Source organism: Polistes canadensis, unplaced genomic scaffold (assembly GCF_001313835.1).
Source record: "Polistes canadensis isolate GaletaPanama2010 unplaced genomic scaffold, ASM131383v1 scaffold_312, whole genome shotgun sequence".
NCBI classification, from domain to species: domain Eukaryota; kingdom Metazoa; phylum Arthropoda; class Insecta; order Hymenoptera; family Vespidae; genus Polistes; species Polistes canadensis.
This window is the reverse complement of record NW_014569859.1, coordinates 1-16,774: the sequence shown is the minus strand read 5'-3', so window position 1 is coordinate 16,774 and position 16,774 is coordinate 1. Positions and strand designations below refer to the sequence as shown.

At 25.3% G+C, this 16,774-nt stretch overlaps 4 protein-coding genes across 6 annotated transcripts; 2 read left to right on the top strand and 2 right to left on the bottom strand.

The window, feature by feature from the left end:
• Positions 1-1,266: 1,266 nt before the first annotated feature.
• On the bottom strand, positions 1,267-2,822 carry LOC106791494 (peptidyl-prolyl cis-trans isomerase NIMA-interacting 1-like). The gene is made up of 3 exons (XM_014757151.1): positions 2,671-2,822; positions 1,858-2,070; positions 1,267-1,750 (listed from the first exon to the last, which is right to left on the bottom strand). The coding sequence occupies exons 1-3, from the start codon at positions 2,723-2,725 to the stop codon at positions 1,530-1,532; spliced, it is 489 nt and encodes a 162-aa protein (XP_014612637.1). The 5' UTR covers positions 2,726-2,822; the 3' UTR covers positions 1,267-1,529.
• Positions 2,823-3,461: 639 nt separating this feature from the next.
• LOC106791481 (coiled-coil domain-containing protein 39-like) lies at positions 3,462-6,787 on the top strand. The gene is made up of 9 exons (XM_014757127.1): positions 3,462-3,864; positions 3,930-4,151; positions 4,218-4,409; positions 4,482-4,697; positions 4,762-5,145; positions 5,223-5,477; positions 5,584-6,066; positions 6,135-6,347; positions 6,432-6,787. Exons 1-9 carry the CDS (start codon positions 3,490-3,492, stop codon positions 6,735-6,737), a joined length of 2,646 nt encoding a protein of 881 aa, XP_014612613.1. The 5' UTR covers positions 3,462-3,489; the 3' UTR covers positions 6,738-6,787.
• A 2,889-nt stretch (positions 6,788-9,676) lies between these two features.
• On the top strand, positions 9,677-12,458 carry LOC106791492 (E3 ubiquitin-protein ligase MARCH5-like). Of its 3 annotated transcripts, none has more exons than XM_014757149.1 (7): positions 9,677-9,816; positions 10,265-10,484; positions 10,590-10,749; positions 10,883-11,091; positions 11,163-11,481; positions 11,611-11,758; positions 11,918-12,458. In XM_014757149.1, the coding sequence occupies exons 2-7, from the start codon at positions 10,316-10,318 to the stop codon at positions 12,071-12,073; spliced, it is 1,161 nt and encodes a 386-aa protein (XP_014612635.1). In that variant the 5' UTR covers positions 9,677-9,816; positions 10,265-10,315; the 3' UTR covers positions 12,074-12,458. The 3 variants fall into 3 exon arrangements, with proteins under 3 accessions (XP_014612635.1, XP_014612632.1, XP_014612633.1); XM_014757146.1 differs by having other exon boundaries at positions 9,685-9,814; positions 11,593-11,758; positions 11,918-12,448; XM_014757147.1 differs by having other exon boundaries at positions 9,708-9,723; positions 11,593-11,758; positions 11,918-12,448.
• A 577-nt stretch (positions 12,459-13,035) lies between these two features.
• LOC106791493 (2-aminoethanethiol dioxygenase) lies at positions 13,036-15,082 on the bottom strand. The gene is made up of 2 exons (XM_014757150.1): positions 14,376-15,082; positions 13,036-14,215 (listed from the first exon to the last, which is right to left on the bottom strand). The coding sequence occupies exons 1-2, from the start codon at positions 14,673-14,675 to the stop codon at positions 13,826-13,828; spliced, it is 690 nt and encodes a 229-aa protein (XP_014612636.1). The 5' UTR covers positions 14,676-15,082; the 3' UTR covers positions 13,036-13,825.
• Positions 15,083-16,774: the final 1,692 nt, after the last annotated feature.

Sequence of the window (16,774 nt, the reverse complement as noted above, 5' to 3'; positions counted from 1 at the left end):
AAATTTCATCGAAGTTATTTAATATCTTACTTTGACTAATTATTTTAAGGACTACTAAAGAGTTTATTATTCCATGACGTACTATTGCTTGTATATTATTTTAATTATACATTTGTAAATGGATCAATATAATTTTCAAATTGCATAAACATAAGTAAAAAGTTACTTTTTAAACCCAATAAAAAAATTCATGTAAAACAATGGTTCGTTTCTTAATTATGGAGAGAATAAATCTTCATTGAAATATATAATTCATTCGACTAATTATCATAAATAATATTTAATACATTTAACAATGTAAGATATAAAGAGATATAATTTTTCTTGTTATATATTTTTAATATTTAATTTATAAGATTGATAAAAAAATCTGTTAAAGAACTTTCTATGTTTGTTTGTTTTTCTCTCAATTTTACAATATCAGAAACTTGAATAATTTAAATTTTCAATGAACACTTTATATGCTATCTTATACTATATCTTATTTTTCTATTTTCATTTTACTATACAAATAACAAAATGAAATTTATACTACTGACTGTATATTTATAATAACATTACAAATAAAATTGAATTGTTCAATTTGGAATATAACTGATTTTATTTTAAACAGAACATTCAACTTATTATGACTAATAAGAAAGAGAAAGAAACATAAGAAGAATAGAAAACTTTTATAAATACAGAGATCAACGAACAATTAATCACTATTACGTGAACTATGAAATGATATTGGCATCACTAAAATGTGACGTAATTTTTAATTTTTTTCCTTTTTTAAGTTATTCCGCTGCAAATGTGTACACTAATTAGCAGTAAATCACGCATATTTCTTCTAATCGAATGCCTTAAACTGCAATGTGCTTAAAAATAAGCATATATTAATATAAAAGTTAATAGTAAAGCCTGTGCAGTAGAGTTGGCTGATTTGAAATTTTTTATATTAGTTTAAGTCATTTTCTCCTAAAAATCACTGTAAAATAATATTTTTATCAATAAAGAAATTATTTTTAGATTTTAAAATACATATATATTAATAAAATGATTGAATCTTTAAAAAGAATTTTTATAATACTAAATATAAATTTTTAAATTGACTAATAAAAAAAACAGTTATTTTAACTTATCAATTATTCTGTAAAGAATAATGAACTTTCATGATACTTGGAAGTTTTATCAATTTTCAAGGGTATCTACAAAGATTATTCATTATATTTGAGAAAGATATAAATATATGATAAAACGTGATATAAATACTTGTTTTGAAAATTGGTTAACTGAGATATTTAATTAGTGGAAGACTCATTAATATACAATTTTCATCAGATGTAAATTAAAATGTAGGAAAATAAAAAAGGATCTACTATTCTGTCAACATTTGTATAATAATAACCTAAATTTGCTGCAATCAAAAAATATTGCCGAATATTTCATACAAAAATGAAGAAAATCTAAATGAACCATTTTTTGTCTAATGAAATTAAAATGAAATGTTTTTCATCAAAGTACATTGCATATTATTTTGGAGTTTATTTAGTCCGCTGGATAATATGAATACCGCTATCTGTATGGACAGGAGAAGATAATTCACCAACTTTCAAAGCAAATGCTGCTTGCTCGAATGGTTTCTGCATAGTACCTCTACTAAATGGTCCCAAATCCCCTCCCCGTTTAGCTGAACTGCAATCACTATATTTTAAAGCAAGTTCAGCAAACGTAGCTTTTCCAGATGCTATTTGCTCTCTGTACGCTAGGTATACAGAAAATGTATAAATAAGTACAATATATTCTTCAATTATAAACATATATATACCTAAAATTAGATTATTAAGTTATTGATATTAAAATTAAACTCACATTTTATTAAATCTAAAGCTTCTTCCTTCGACCTTGTTATATTTTCTTCTCGCCAAGAAGATGGTCGCCTAGACCCTGAATGTTTTACCAAAAGGTGCGAACACTGGACTTCTTCTGAACGATTTCCATTTCCATTACCAGAAGGATCTGCTGGTTTGTCAGGTCTATCCCACTGACTTTGTTTTGTGTATATATTTAAATAATAATGTTGACCTATACAAATAATGCTATTTTTATATGCCATATCATGATAGTATGTTACCTATTATATTCAATACTGAAGAGTGAGCAATGAAAATGTCTTCAATCTAATAGTAATCATTCATTTGAAAGCTATAAAATAGAAATACTGTGACAGCAACAGTCATAATTAAAATAATACCTAAAATACTTAAGATATTTTTATAATAATATTATGCTTTATTATAAGTATTATTTGCAATTATGTTCTCTCACATATATTTCACATTTATCATCAAATGATAATGCTACTAATATTATTAGCATATCAATCGTTGCAAATTTTTCTCTAACAAAACTTGATAGGATCATTGAATTATTTTCATTATCAATTAAATATAAATACATATATAGAAAAAATATATAATATTCATTGTAATAGATAAAATTTAATGCAACATTTGATTGATCGTCTAAAAAATATTGGAAAAATGCCGGCCGCCCATCTGATGCAACTTAAAGAGTAGTACATCGAACTATTATTAAACTTTAAAAAAATAAAACCTATTATAATATCAAAAAGAAAAATTATCTTACTATCAAAACAAACCATTAAAATTAAATGTAATTTACCAGTAGATCTACTGAGACGTTTTTCCCAACCCGCTGGTAGTTCTTCGTCCGCCATGGTTGTTAAAATTTGGTTGACTTGTATGATTATTTCTTCCCTACACGATTTCACGTCAAACACAACGCTTACCTAAAGTATACATAAGCACTCTACCAACATATGAATATTACAATCTAACCTAACTAAACTATCGTAATATCCAATAAGAAATCAGAACGTCTTCACCCATTGGTGTTTATTTTAACCAATGAGAACATTGATTTTCATTCGAACCTCACGCGGTAAAATTCAAATGATAGTTTATTCTAATTTATTTTATTATCAACTAATTTTAATTTTACTTTATCGAAGCGTATATAAGTTAACAATGTTTAGTTTATTTGAAATGTATAATTAAATATTTTCAAATAAATGTTCATAATACTGTAATTAATTATTTACTTTCATTGATTAATCAATCATTTGTCATAGCAACCAAATACAAACGTTTAGTCGAAGTATTAAAAGAGAAAGCTCTAGAGTTACAATTGAAATACTTTTTACAACAATTAAAAATTAATTAAAAACTAAATCAATTAAAACATTGATAGATATGATGATTGACAATATAGATGATATTTTAAAAGATTTAGGATGGGATGATGGATTTCGAATACCAGTTGCTAATGAAGAAAACAAGAATCTTGAAGAAGAAGTAAGACATTTATAAATGTATTTTTTTTCTATTTAATTCCCTATTGTATTCTATTATATTTTTGATCGAATTTTAGATCGAAAAGAAAACAAAATATAAGATTACCTTACACAAAAACTTGGAATCTATGGAAGAACATTTAAAGATGATTAAAAAACATGCTGTTAATATAAAAGTTCAACATAACATAAATCAAAATATTCTCACAGCACACTCAGCATTATTAGAAAAAGAAGATCATTTATATAAAATAAGCAATAGCACAGAATCAAATCTTCGTCAAGAAATGCGAGATTTTACTAAAACTTGGAATGATGTAAATGAAAGAGTATCGAACATAGAGAAAGATTTAGCTAAAATAACAAAGAAAATAGAAAATTCTAAAAAAGCAGTCAAATTTGACGAGAACGATTTATTAAGATGGGAAGAAGTATTACATAAAAAAGAAGAAGATAATGAATTGATAGAAGAATATATGAAGCAAGATACAAAAAAATATAAGGTGATCAATAAAACTATATATTTGATAATGTTACCGACATTATTTGAGCTTTATTTTTATTGCAGGAATTAGAACAAAAACGCCAGAAGCTAAGTATAGAAGTAGAATCTTATCAACAAGCAATAGTTAAAGCAGTTAACGAAGCACAAGAAATGGAAATAGCTTTAGATAGAACTATTAAACTTTATGATAAGGCATTAAAAGAACGACGACAAATGATAAACCAATGGACACAAAGTGTGGCTGTGTTGAGGCAAAGAGATGATAATATACAAGCTAGATTAAGAGTATGATAAAATATTATTTTGTTATATTTAATTTATATATATCATTTTAAATAATTTCATTTACAGGAATTAGAAACACTTCGTGAAGTTGGGAAACATAAAACGGATCTTCTACATGAAACAGAACAATTTTTGAATGATCAAATTTTAAACAATAAACAACTTGAAGAATCAATTAAAGAGTCAGAAAAGAAACTAATTAGTATAAAAGACGAGAATCGTAAGATTGTGAATACAATTGGTACGTATGAATTTGAGGTAAGACAGAAAGTAAATTACAACAATAAATAAATGCAATTATATATTTCACATATTTATTATTGGTATTAGCATCGTACTAAGAAAAAGGATATAGAGAATTTGGGTCGCCGTGTGCAACAAATAAGAACGGAAATAAAACGTAAGAAGAATGATATAGAAAATAAAATGATAAAAATACAAGATTGGAAGAAACGAATCGAAGATTCAAAAATGACCTTAGATGAAATTGATGACAAAAAATTAAATGTTGAGGATAGAACGAAGCAATTAGAAGAAATGATAGAGGTTTGTACAATTTCTTATATAAAATTGATAAAATTTGAATATTTTATTCTTACATTTCTCGAAGGAAGAAGAAAAACGTAAATCAAATATTATCAAAGAGGCAAATCGTTTGCAAACATTAATTTTACGTACTGCGAATGAAATTTCCAAATTAAATAGTGAACAAAAAATTCTGGAAATGCAAAATCAAAATGAAAGAAAAAAATATGAATTATTATTAATCAGTTATGACAAAGAGAAAAGATTATTGGAAGAGAGGAAAGAATCATTGTATCATGTTGAATTTATGGTACATAAATGTGAAATAAAATTAGATCGTGTTAAGGGTCATGAAAAAGATCAAACAGAAATTGAGAAAAAACAGAAAACGATTGAAGATTTGAAAAATGTATTATCAGAGAAAATGAAAATAGCTAAATTGTTAAAAACACAAATTACAAGTTTAGAAGTAAGTAAATATTTATATATGATATAGATTGATTTTATTTTTAATTTAAAAATTAATCATCTTTATATATGAATCAGTACGATAGGAGAAAAATTACCAACAGCATAGCAAATGACAGTGAAGAATTAGAACATCTAAAAAATAAAAAGCAAGATCTTCTATTACTTGTGGATGGTGGTGAAAAAACATTAAAAGCAGCACAGAGTCATAATGAAGAAAGACAAGTGGAAGAAAATATATTACGTCTAAAAGTTTCACAAATCGAACAAATGATGTCAAACGTTGGAGATAAGGTCTATAATTTGCAAAAATATAGACTTAAGCTAGATGCTGTGAGTGAGAAATTTCAAAAACTAATTTCCTATAAAATAATCTTTAAATTTGTATGAAGTATAAAATACATATAAAGATTATTAATTCTTACAATATTGTGAGCAGGCATTAAGAGAACGTGAAGAAGAAATTGCAGTACAAAAAGAAGCGCTTATGATTCAGAAAAGGGTTGCAGCAGGTGAATGTTCACAATTACGTAATGCTATTTCTGAAAGAAGGAATCGAATAAAACAATTACAAGCACGATATGACAGTGGTGTTGCTGTATTTGGCAGTAGTACTGATGGAACCACCATTACTACAACTTATCTTAAAATTCAAAATGCTCAAGAAAGGTATCTTTTACAAGAGCAAGGCGACAAGCTTGATGAAACTATAAGAAAGACAGAATCTGAAATAGTTGGTATAGAGAACACATTGAGAATAGTAAATGCTTGTAACAATAAATTCAAAAGTAATTTGAGTATAGTCGATGAAACTGGACCAGATCAAGAAGAACAAAATAAACTTGATGAACAACTATATAAGGAACGAGAAAATCTAAAAAAAAGACAACTGCATATGAAACATCTAACAGAAGATTTTCAGGTATGTATTCACAATGAATTATATAAAAGAATGAACACATCGTTTTAATAAAAATATATTATATATAGAAGATGCAAAATAATTATACTTTGTTACTTGATGATATACAAAGAACTAAAGAAGAGAAAGATAACAAGGAACAACAGCTTTCTAATCTTAACAAACAAATAACTGAACAAGATGAGAAAATATCGAGAGCTGAAAAGAGTCTTCGAAAAGTTCATAGAGATATACAAAACAAGTGTACTTGTACTGATGATAGTTTGATACTTCTACAAGAAGTATGTTGTATATGTTTATATATTGAAAACCCCTTTTAAAAATAAATAATGCTTTCATTTCTAAGAGAAAAAACTTTTTTTTAGAAAGATGTAAACTTGCGCGAAATACAAGAACAAAATGCATTGGCTCTTGAAGATATTGCAGAATTTACAATTCGCCATATAGAAGTAGAACCTTATGTAAAGAAACTCTTAGCAGCCAAAAACATACAATTACCTTGCATTTGTAGATTAATAGATCGATCACCTGACATAACCCGTTGTGGAAGTACTACAGAATCAACTGAATGTATAATTAAAAGTACTAATCGTACTAGTGCTTTTCCTTCTTCGAGGGAAAGTATTAGTAGCATTATCACATTGGAACCTTGTTTCGATAATTGTAAGTAGCACTATGTGTTATTTAAAAATCTATAAGAATTCATATTTATAATTTTATTATTTCAGTAAGAAATTCATCACAGAGAAACAACTTAGTAAGAAAAAATCTAAAATATGGTAAAACATCAACAAAAGCTAAAAAATAAGTGTTTGATACTATGTATATAATTTCACACTCTTAGTAAATTATTTATATATCTGTACATCTATAACGAAATGTTTCTACACAATATTTTTGTTATTTTGCATGTCATATTAATATTTTTTTTACTAATAAAATGCAGAAGGTGGTAATAATTCTACATTATTTGTTAATGAAGACATTGATTTATCATTACACAAAGGAGTAGAATATAAATTATTGTTTGTGCTATTTATAAATAAAATGTCTTGTTCATCAGAATTATTTTTAATATAATTAAATGGAATCACAGGATCTATGTATTTAAATTTAATGTCATTTCTGCAGTTTTCAGAAGAGAGAGAAAAAGATGGCACAATTATAGATGCATTATTTTCTTCAACGTTTTCAAGTGAATGATTTGTTAAATTCTCCTTAATGATTGTATATTTTATTTCTTTTAAATTAACTACCGATAACCATCTATCAAAATATTTACTTAGTATTTCAAAGTCTTCTACAAACTTTAATGTTGTATTCTTTATTCTATTTTCACGATGAAATTGCATAGTAAGTAAAGAATATTTTAAAATTTCTTTCAATCCTTCTTGCAAGATAAACTTTTTATTTATATCTTTTGCATATTCAATATCCCTCTTTTTATTTATTTTTTGGTTTATATACTTTTTCCAAAACACAAGATACTTTACTTGAATTCTCTTATGTACAGCAGAAATAATTAACTCTTCTTTTTTATACATTGTATAATTATTTTCACATTTTAGTTTCCATATCATAATATACTTATTCAAAAAAAAGCACGAAGCACGTTCATTTAATTCCTTCTTTTGTAATAATTTTAATTTATGCCGCTGAGAAAAGAGTTTCCACGAAAAAAAATATTGTCTAGAAATATAATTATTGAAAGATTCAATGGCTAGGAACGTTTTGTGCTTTTCTTGCATATGCATATTTAATATCTTATTCCATTTTTCTATGTACATTTTTTGTATCGTAGTAATAATAGTAATCGTTCTAATATTTAAATTCAATATCTGTGTTTGCTTTCTTTTTTTATATAGAACATAATCTTGCAATTTATGAAATGCATTAGTCGAAATTTTTATATGATATCTAGTTAAACATTGAAAAAATTTTCTTCTTGTACATTTTTTACAAAATATATACGATTTCCAATGTAGAACAATTTTTTGTTTCATTTTATTTTCTATAATTTGTTGTACTTTATTCATAATATTACACATTCTTGAGAATTGATGGTACCATTGTATCCAAGCATTAAATATTTTAGTTAAAATTTTAGATTCGTAAAATATATTGCTCATTTCCATTTTTCTTTTATCAACATGAACTTCATAAATGTACTAAAAATAATATTAAATACATTAATATATACATAATTGTTATATGGCTGCATAATCTATATAAAGATTATATAATATAAAAAATACCAAAATGAATTGTTTCAAACATTTTTTAAGTAATCTTCGATAATATTGCTGATCAGCTTTTTCTTTTAAATATCTCGTTTGCACTTTTGCATGACAATATGCTCTCCACATAAAATAAGATTTGTTCAACACTTTTTTATTGTAATAACAGGCCATCATTTGGAATTGTTCTTTGCAAATTTTAGTGTAATTATGTATAGTTATCAATTTTATAAAATATTTATGTAATAAATTTGAATTATATAATTTACAGACCTATTGAAGATAGAATATATAGAATCAATAAAAAAAAAAAAAAAAATAATCCTACGTATTACCTTATCAATTAATTGATTTTGCAACATATTTTTTTCTTTTCTATTTAGAACAAATTCTTTCCAAATGTTTATACATTTTTGAAGATATTTTTTAATCAATCTTCTATTCATTGTTATAATTTCTGTATATCTTATCCATAATCTAAAGTATCGTCTTTTCATTACTTTGTTATAATGTTCATTACATTTAATTATATTTTTAGATAAAATATTTAAAACGTTCCTTTTAAGTCTTACACGATAAATATGATTTATTTCACATATAGTTTTTCTTCTGCGTAATTTATAAATTGCATAAATTTTCCAAGATTCCAAAAATTGTCTTAGAATTAATTTTGTGCGAAATGTTGTAAATTTTTGACCGATGTTATCGCTTTAATTAAAATTATTTTAAAAATATATCTCATGTACACACTTCAATTAAAAAACATTACTTACTTTGAAATAATATTTCCAACATTAAATTGATTTTGTTGACAAAGAGAAGGATAATATTCCGATTGATAATCATAATTAAAAGATTTGTGTATTAATGGCAAATGTTTAAACCAACTACGCAAAGATCGTAATTCTAAATTACGCGCCGCGTACTTATCTTTTATGGATTGCATAATAATTGAAAAATCTTAAGTAAAATAAATTAATATCTATTATTTTTCTCATATTATAAGATACATAGAGTACTGTCAAATATGAAATTGAATTAACGCGGGCACAAAATTGAATTGTATCGCGCCAAAATTTGAATTTGTTCATTGGTCAAATTCATTCAAATTATGCAATTGAAGGGAAAAATATTTTCTATATGTACCTATAATAAAATATTTAAAGAAAAACCTAACGCGATGCATGTTTTAATATAAAAATTATAAAATTATTAATTAAATATTATATTATATATAAATAATGTGTGTTATTTACTTCTTTTTTCCTTTTTCTTGTTTTCGTTCAAATTCTTTTAGTGCAGTTATTCCCTGGTGTATTTTTGAACACATTTTTTGACGAACTCGTGTTACGAAAATCATGCAGCTATTCTGATTGGCGAATTCCTTTGACGGAAGGTCACCGTTAAAAACTAATGAATTGTAAGTGTTTAATTCTAAAGTTACAATCGCTTGCTATATTTCTGATAATTAATAACAAAAAAATATTTATTCGTAAAACGGGACTAAAAAGGTGTAAGTTTATTATAATTATTAATTACTAGCATTGACGTTAACTCATTAATAACGTGGCATATATGTTTTTCTTTTTATTGTAGATGTAATTAACCAAATTATTCTTCATTTTATATATGATATTAGTCATGCTTGCATTAAGTTTAATATTTTCATTTTAATTAATCCTACATCATATAACCTACATCATTGGCATCAAGTAATATGGTATACAATTAAAAAATTTAGTTGTTAGTATATTTTTTATATTCACAAATAACTTTATGTATGTTTTAATCTATTTAATGTTTAAATCAAATTAAACATATTGAAAAATCTCTATTAGAAATATTTTTTCTTAGCTACTAGTAATACTTTTTATTTTCACTATCTACACTTGTACAAGAATAATCTATTCAAGAATATTCCATGATTTTTATTTGTAAAAATTTGTCATTACTAATTTCAGATACAAGATAATGATGTAATAATACTGAATATGTTAGTTTATTAAAACATCATGTCAGATAATAGAATTATATTTCGTTCCTATGGATTTGATAGCCATGGCAGATTAGTAAATATTGAACCTGGTGAACAAAATTCTAACATAAGACGTCTTCCATATATAGAAGAAACTTTGAGAAGACTGAGTACAAATCTAAGGCCTACCAGTGGACCTAATAATGGTAAGACGATAATATTAAAAAGAAAGTATTTATATAGAATTATTAATAAATATAAATTTGTCATTACTTAATAGCAATTAAAATTCATTATTGTTATTTGCATAGAGATGTATGATGCACAAGCAGCTATGTTACCTACTGAAGAGACTAATTTTCCAACTTCTGTGACTAATTCAAGTGATCCTGTACTTTCCATTGATGCAACTGATGGATCATCATCTCCTAGTCAAGAATCTAATATTCAAACTCTAAATGTAGAAGACGAGTGAGTGTCATATTTTATTACTTATATCATTTAATGTTTATTGTTAATGAAAGAGTTGAATTTATAATAGTAGACAGAAAATATAAAGATTTCAATCTGAGTTAATATATAAAAAATATACTATATGTTGTAGTAAGAGATATTGTTGGGTTTGTTTTGCAACGGATGAAGATGATGCAACTGCATCTTGGGTTAAACCATGTCATTGTCGAGGTACAACAAAATGGGTTCATCAAGGTTGCATACAGCGTTGGGTTGATGAAAAACAAAAAGGTCGTGCTGGTGCACATGTAGCTTGCCCACAGTGTAATACAGAATACATTATTGTTTATCCAAACATGGGTTAGTATAACAATTAAAATACAATATTAATTAAATGTTCAGTAAATGATATAAATAGTTAATTATTTCAGGGCCATTGGTTGTAATACTTGATACTATTGATGGAGTTATTTTTCGAGTATGTCCATTTATTGCTGCGGGCATAGTAATTGGATCTATATATTGGACAGCTGTCACTTATGGGGCAGTAACAGTTATGCAAGTGGTTGGTCATAAAGACGGTTTAACTATGATGGAACAAGCTGATCCTTTGGTATTATTGGTTGGTTTACCAACTATTCCAATTATGCTAGTTTTGGGAAAAATGCTTAGATGGGAAGATCAAGCACTTAGCCTTCTTAGACGACATGCTTGCAAAGTTCCTATTCTAAGGCATTTCTTACCTAGTAGGTAAGTGTTTTATAAGATATTTTATTTATTTATCAAATTAAGAATACATTTAGAAAAGTAAATTTCGAAAAAAGAAAATTATATGTTTGAGATAAAATATAACTGTTATAGTTATTCTGATGATGATAGAACACAATCACCAGATGTTCCACCGATGAGTGACCCAGTATCTGCAACTCGTGTCCTTTGTGGAGCACTTCTTTTACCAACTATTGCTAGCATATGTGGAAAAATATTCTTTGAAAGTGTACATTCAAATTTTCAAAGGACGTTACTTGTATGTATATACATTATATATATATATACTTTTTATTTAAATATTTATTATGAATTGGAATTCTTCTGTAAATACTGTTATAAACATATTTATTAATAATTTTATTTTTGGACGAGAGAAACAACTAATTGTATTAATATTGTTTGAACAAATTTACAGGGTGGTATGGCGTTTATAGCCATAAAAGGTGCGTTTAAAATTTATCATAAACAGCAGCAATATGTGAGACAATGCCAGCGTCGCATAATGGATTATACAGACAGTAATGTAGCATTGTATAAAAGAAAGCAAAGTTCAGGAACTCAAACTAGCTAAATCAGAAAATGTGAAAAAATTATAATTGGAAAACAGTATCATTTTACAAATTGAAGCTACCTTCATATGTTTCTTTTTTTCATTTTTTTTAAATTTTATACAAATTTTTTTTCTTTTGTATATTGGAGTATTATTACAAAGTTTCAAAAATAATCACTATTGAAACATAACAGACATAATGTACATAAAAAATTATATAAATGCATCTTTTAAATTGTTTTATTGTAATATGATTTAATTCTGAGCATCTATAAGTATTAATATCTTAAATGTTACCTAAATAATATAGATGCATTTTTAATTTTTGGAATAATTTTAAATTGCAGTAAAAGTAAATGTGTATCGTATAAATAACTTTTATTTCTTATACTAAGCAGACTAAAAAACATTTAAGATAATGGAATAAAAGTTACATGATAAACTTTTTAAATTTTTCTTGGAAATTTTTATATTATGTAAATTATAATAGATAGATATGTAAAAATAGAAATTTACATTACCTTCTGATTATTATTTGGTTATTATTATTGTTATGGTACATATTCCGTAGATTGTCAATAACAGATGTACTTAATATAAAAATTTTTATTTAACGTAAACATTTGAGTATTATAGTCTATGGAGTAAAGTTGAACTCAGATTATTCTTATACAACGTTGTAATTGTATAATTCTTCCTATTCATGTATACTTATTGTTATTTCTTAACACACATTTTGTAATATGTCATGATTTCAGATTTTCAATAAAAATTTCCAAATTAAGGTTTTTAAGGGAAATAAAAGTTTACATTAATGTGTGCAGCAATGTTAAATACTATATAATTGAATTAAAGTTTAGAAGAAATTATTTACAAAAAAAAAAAAATATTTTTTAAAGAATATATGAATATAATGATTATTTAATTTCCTGTATATATATGAACTAATAATCAATTAACTAAATAATTGTTGAGTATATATATCTTGAGGAAAATACTGTATTTAATTAATCAAATATAATATTTTGTTGATCTATAAGTACTAACCAGTCATCAACTTAATATAAAACCTACAAAATTATATGATACAGAAATTATACATACATTTCAATGTTTTTGACAATTTGTCTTAGACATACTTAAATATATTTCTTATCTAAATAGGATTTACAATTTTTTCTCATAAATAGCATATCTTTTATTATTCTTGTACCATATATGTACAACAAAGCACCTTACATTTCTACTTTCATTTTGTACTCTATACATACAAATATTATTTGCGATATAAAGATAAATTATTTAAAAACTCTATTTAAATAATAGATGATTACTTTGGCTTATTAATAATATAATAAAAAATATGCACATATCGATCAATTATAATATCTTTTAATATTACCATAAGATTATATAATAATAAATAAAATAAAAATAGTGTAATCACATAAAAGTGTAAAAAAGAAGATTACAGAAACTATTTTTTATCAATATTTAGCAATAATTTGTTTCTATATCTACATTTATCTTTACTTACTGAATATATTTCTTTTGAAGAATTACATACATTAATATGTATATATATATATGTGTATATATACACAAATACATTTCATTTAAATTTAAATAAATGAAAGTCATTTCGTTTACAATAACATTAATGGAATAAATTATATTTATACACAAATATCATATTAAAGTAAATGCTATTAATATATATAAAATATATACTTCTGTAACCTTAAAGATGTGATAGAAATATGCATACAGTTATCACATCAAAGGTGGCCCTGTATATTTAAGATTATGCGAATAAAAGGCTGGTGGTTTATCTGCAGCTAGCAATCGAACTTCTTCAATAATATCTCCTGAATCCGTACAAGGTTTCGAATAAACTGTTTTGAAAAAAGTACATGGTCCAGCTCCTTTACCGGAATCATCTACACCATAAGGAGGACTAAGTATATCTAAAAATGCAGCTGGTCCTTCTATGCATGAAATCTCATGCAAGTTTTTATCCTGTGGTGTGAGCACACAAGCAGGGGAATTCTTATGGAGTATTACAGGTCTGTGCCTAAATGCTTTAATCTCTTCATTCATATTTATATGATCACCATTGTTCTTTAAAGTAAAACTGTTTATTTCAACAGTACCACTGATTACCTAAAATATTTAATTATATTATCTCTTTATATAAATTATTTAATTAATACTCTACATATATTTTTTATTTCTGAATATTGGAAGAGATATAGAAAAATAAAAGTAACACTATATTTATAAATGTAAATCTCTAAATATAAAGTATATGTAATAAATGTACCTTTAAAAAGCCATGCATTCCTGGATGATCATGCATAGGCATTGTAACACCGTGTTTTAACATAAAGATTGCAATAGTCATATCTTTATTTTCAAAAAGAACAATAACACACATCGGTGCAGATTGTACCTTTACAAAATCAAGAACTTGTTTGTCTACCTTCACATCTTCCGCAGTGATTCTATTGATTAAACTCCACAAATGATCGAAATTTTGTTGATACAGTTTATAACCTGTATTTTTTCTACTGCCAAATGTTTTTAATGCTTGTTTCCATAATATTTGTATTGCGGAACTCATGATAAAACAATATTTAAAAGGGTCACTCTCGAAATAATTGTTTTAAACGAGTTCTATTTATTTTTAAACAAATTCCCATAACCATATGTATATCTCGTTAAAAAAGTGTTCTTTTCTATTAATTATTACATATAATCTATAATTTTATCGAACGAATATCTCTTTAAACGACTCTAATAACTCTTGTGAAAATAATGTATTACAAAGAGGTTAATCAAATTAAATATGAATGTAAAGATTTACTACTACTCCTATTATCGATAATAATATGGGGTAAATAATTTCAAACAATGAATGATAATACATCAATTCACATTTTCCTTCCTTGTTCATTACATTCTTTTCATTGTTTCGTTCGATTATTTGTGTGATGTATTTACAAAAATAAAAAAAAGAAAAAAACAAATACAAATGTTACTACAGATTCTACAATCTGATTGGATACAAACATTAGTATCATTCATAAATCGATTACTGAAGATATACGTCATATGCAATATTAAACAGTATATTTCTCTGTAGTATTTTTATAAGTATTGTATATATTCTCTTTAAAAATATTACAATATATTTAAAAATAGATATTTATACATGCATGCATATGTATAAATATGTATTTATATCGAAGAAGAGAAGCAATATCAAATAGGTTTATTATTCGATTTTTTTCTAAGTTGGTAAAAAATTTTCAAATTTAGCGCCAATGTCAATCCTCTTATAATGTTTTTGTTTAAATAAAATGCAGTGAGATATGTTTCAAAAATGCAATAGAAATATTTACCAATAATAAGAAATGCTTTATATAATTTGTACTATTCACATTTCCTTCCGAGTGTTAACGAAAGTAATTAATTTCGTAGCAAAATACACGAAACTTTATTACTACTGTCAAAAAATACAACAAAAGTATATAGAAGCTCACATGTCCCCTTTTCGCGTAACCACATTCATCTTAGTTACTAACCTGACCATCAATGGGCGATAGAAGATATTTAATGCGATGACGGTACAATACTATAAAAGAATGCAATATTCTTTGATAGTATATGATAGTATATTATGATATATACTTTGATATAGTATATATAGTATAGTTATATTGTAATATAGAATTTTATATAATTATATTTCAGAATATATTTCAGAAATATATTTCAGAAATGCATTTATATTTATATATATATATATATATTTTAAAATGAACCAATATTTAAGACACTCTCAAATAAAAAAGAATTCAGAAGATTTGATGATAAATCCAACGATGATCACCTGTAACAAAAAGCAAACTATATTAGTCATACAGTCAAGTGATACAATTAGCCTGACATAATAATCGTCCAATTCGCAGATGCACTTTTCAATTGAATCCTTTATTTACTTTTTATCTCAAATCTCTAATTACCGCGCGTTGCAATAAAATTAAATTTAAACGCGTGATTTTACATTTAAATAAAATAAATAAAAATAAAGAAATAGGAAAAGTAAAAATACTAAGTTACTGTAAAAAATAATATCTATTAATAATTATAAAATACTTTTATAAACTACGTTATATACAGAAAAAAAATAGCAAATTAAATAAAATACAATCAAAGTAAAAAATCTTAAAAACGAAACAAGAAAAAAGAAATGACTGTAATATTTACTGAACGTTAATCAAACCTCAACATTTAATAATACGAGAATTTTAATCTTTTTGACTCTAACACATATGCATCTTTTGAACGATATAGCACACAGATTTGATGTGCCAAGGAGATGGAATGATCCATCATCTCCAATTACAATTACAAATTAATGACGAGCAAATAAATAATATAATATAATATAAAATATAACTAAAGAGATATTTTCGAAAAGTTCGAACTTATTGTTGAACCTTTGAAAATAACTCAATAGTTTGTGTAGTTGCCCACTTGATACCACATTTAAGTGGGGGCCTCTTCGGCCTTAGCCTCTTCGGCATAATGCCTCTTCTTTCTTCATACCCTAAACTCTGCCGTGAGGCTTTTTCTAAGCGCATTTTATAATACAAATCGTACAGTTACATTTACTCGAATGCCTCAACAGATATTTGATCTAATCGATGAACCTAT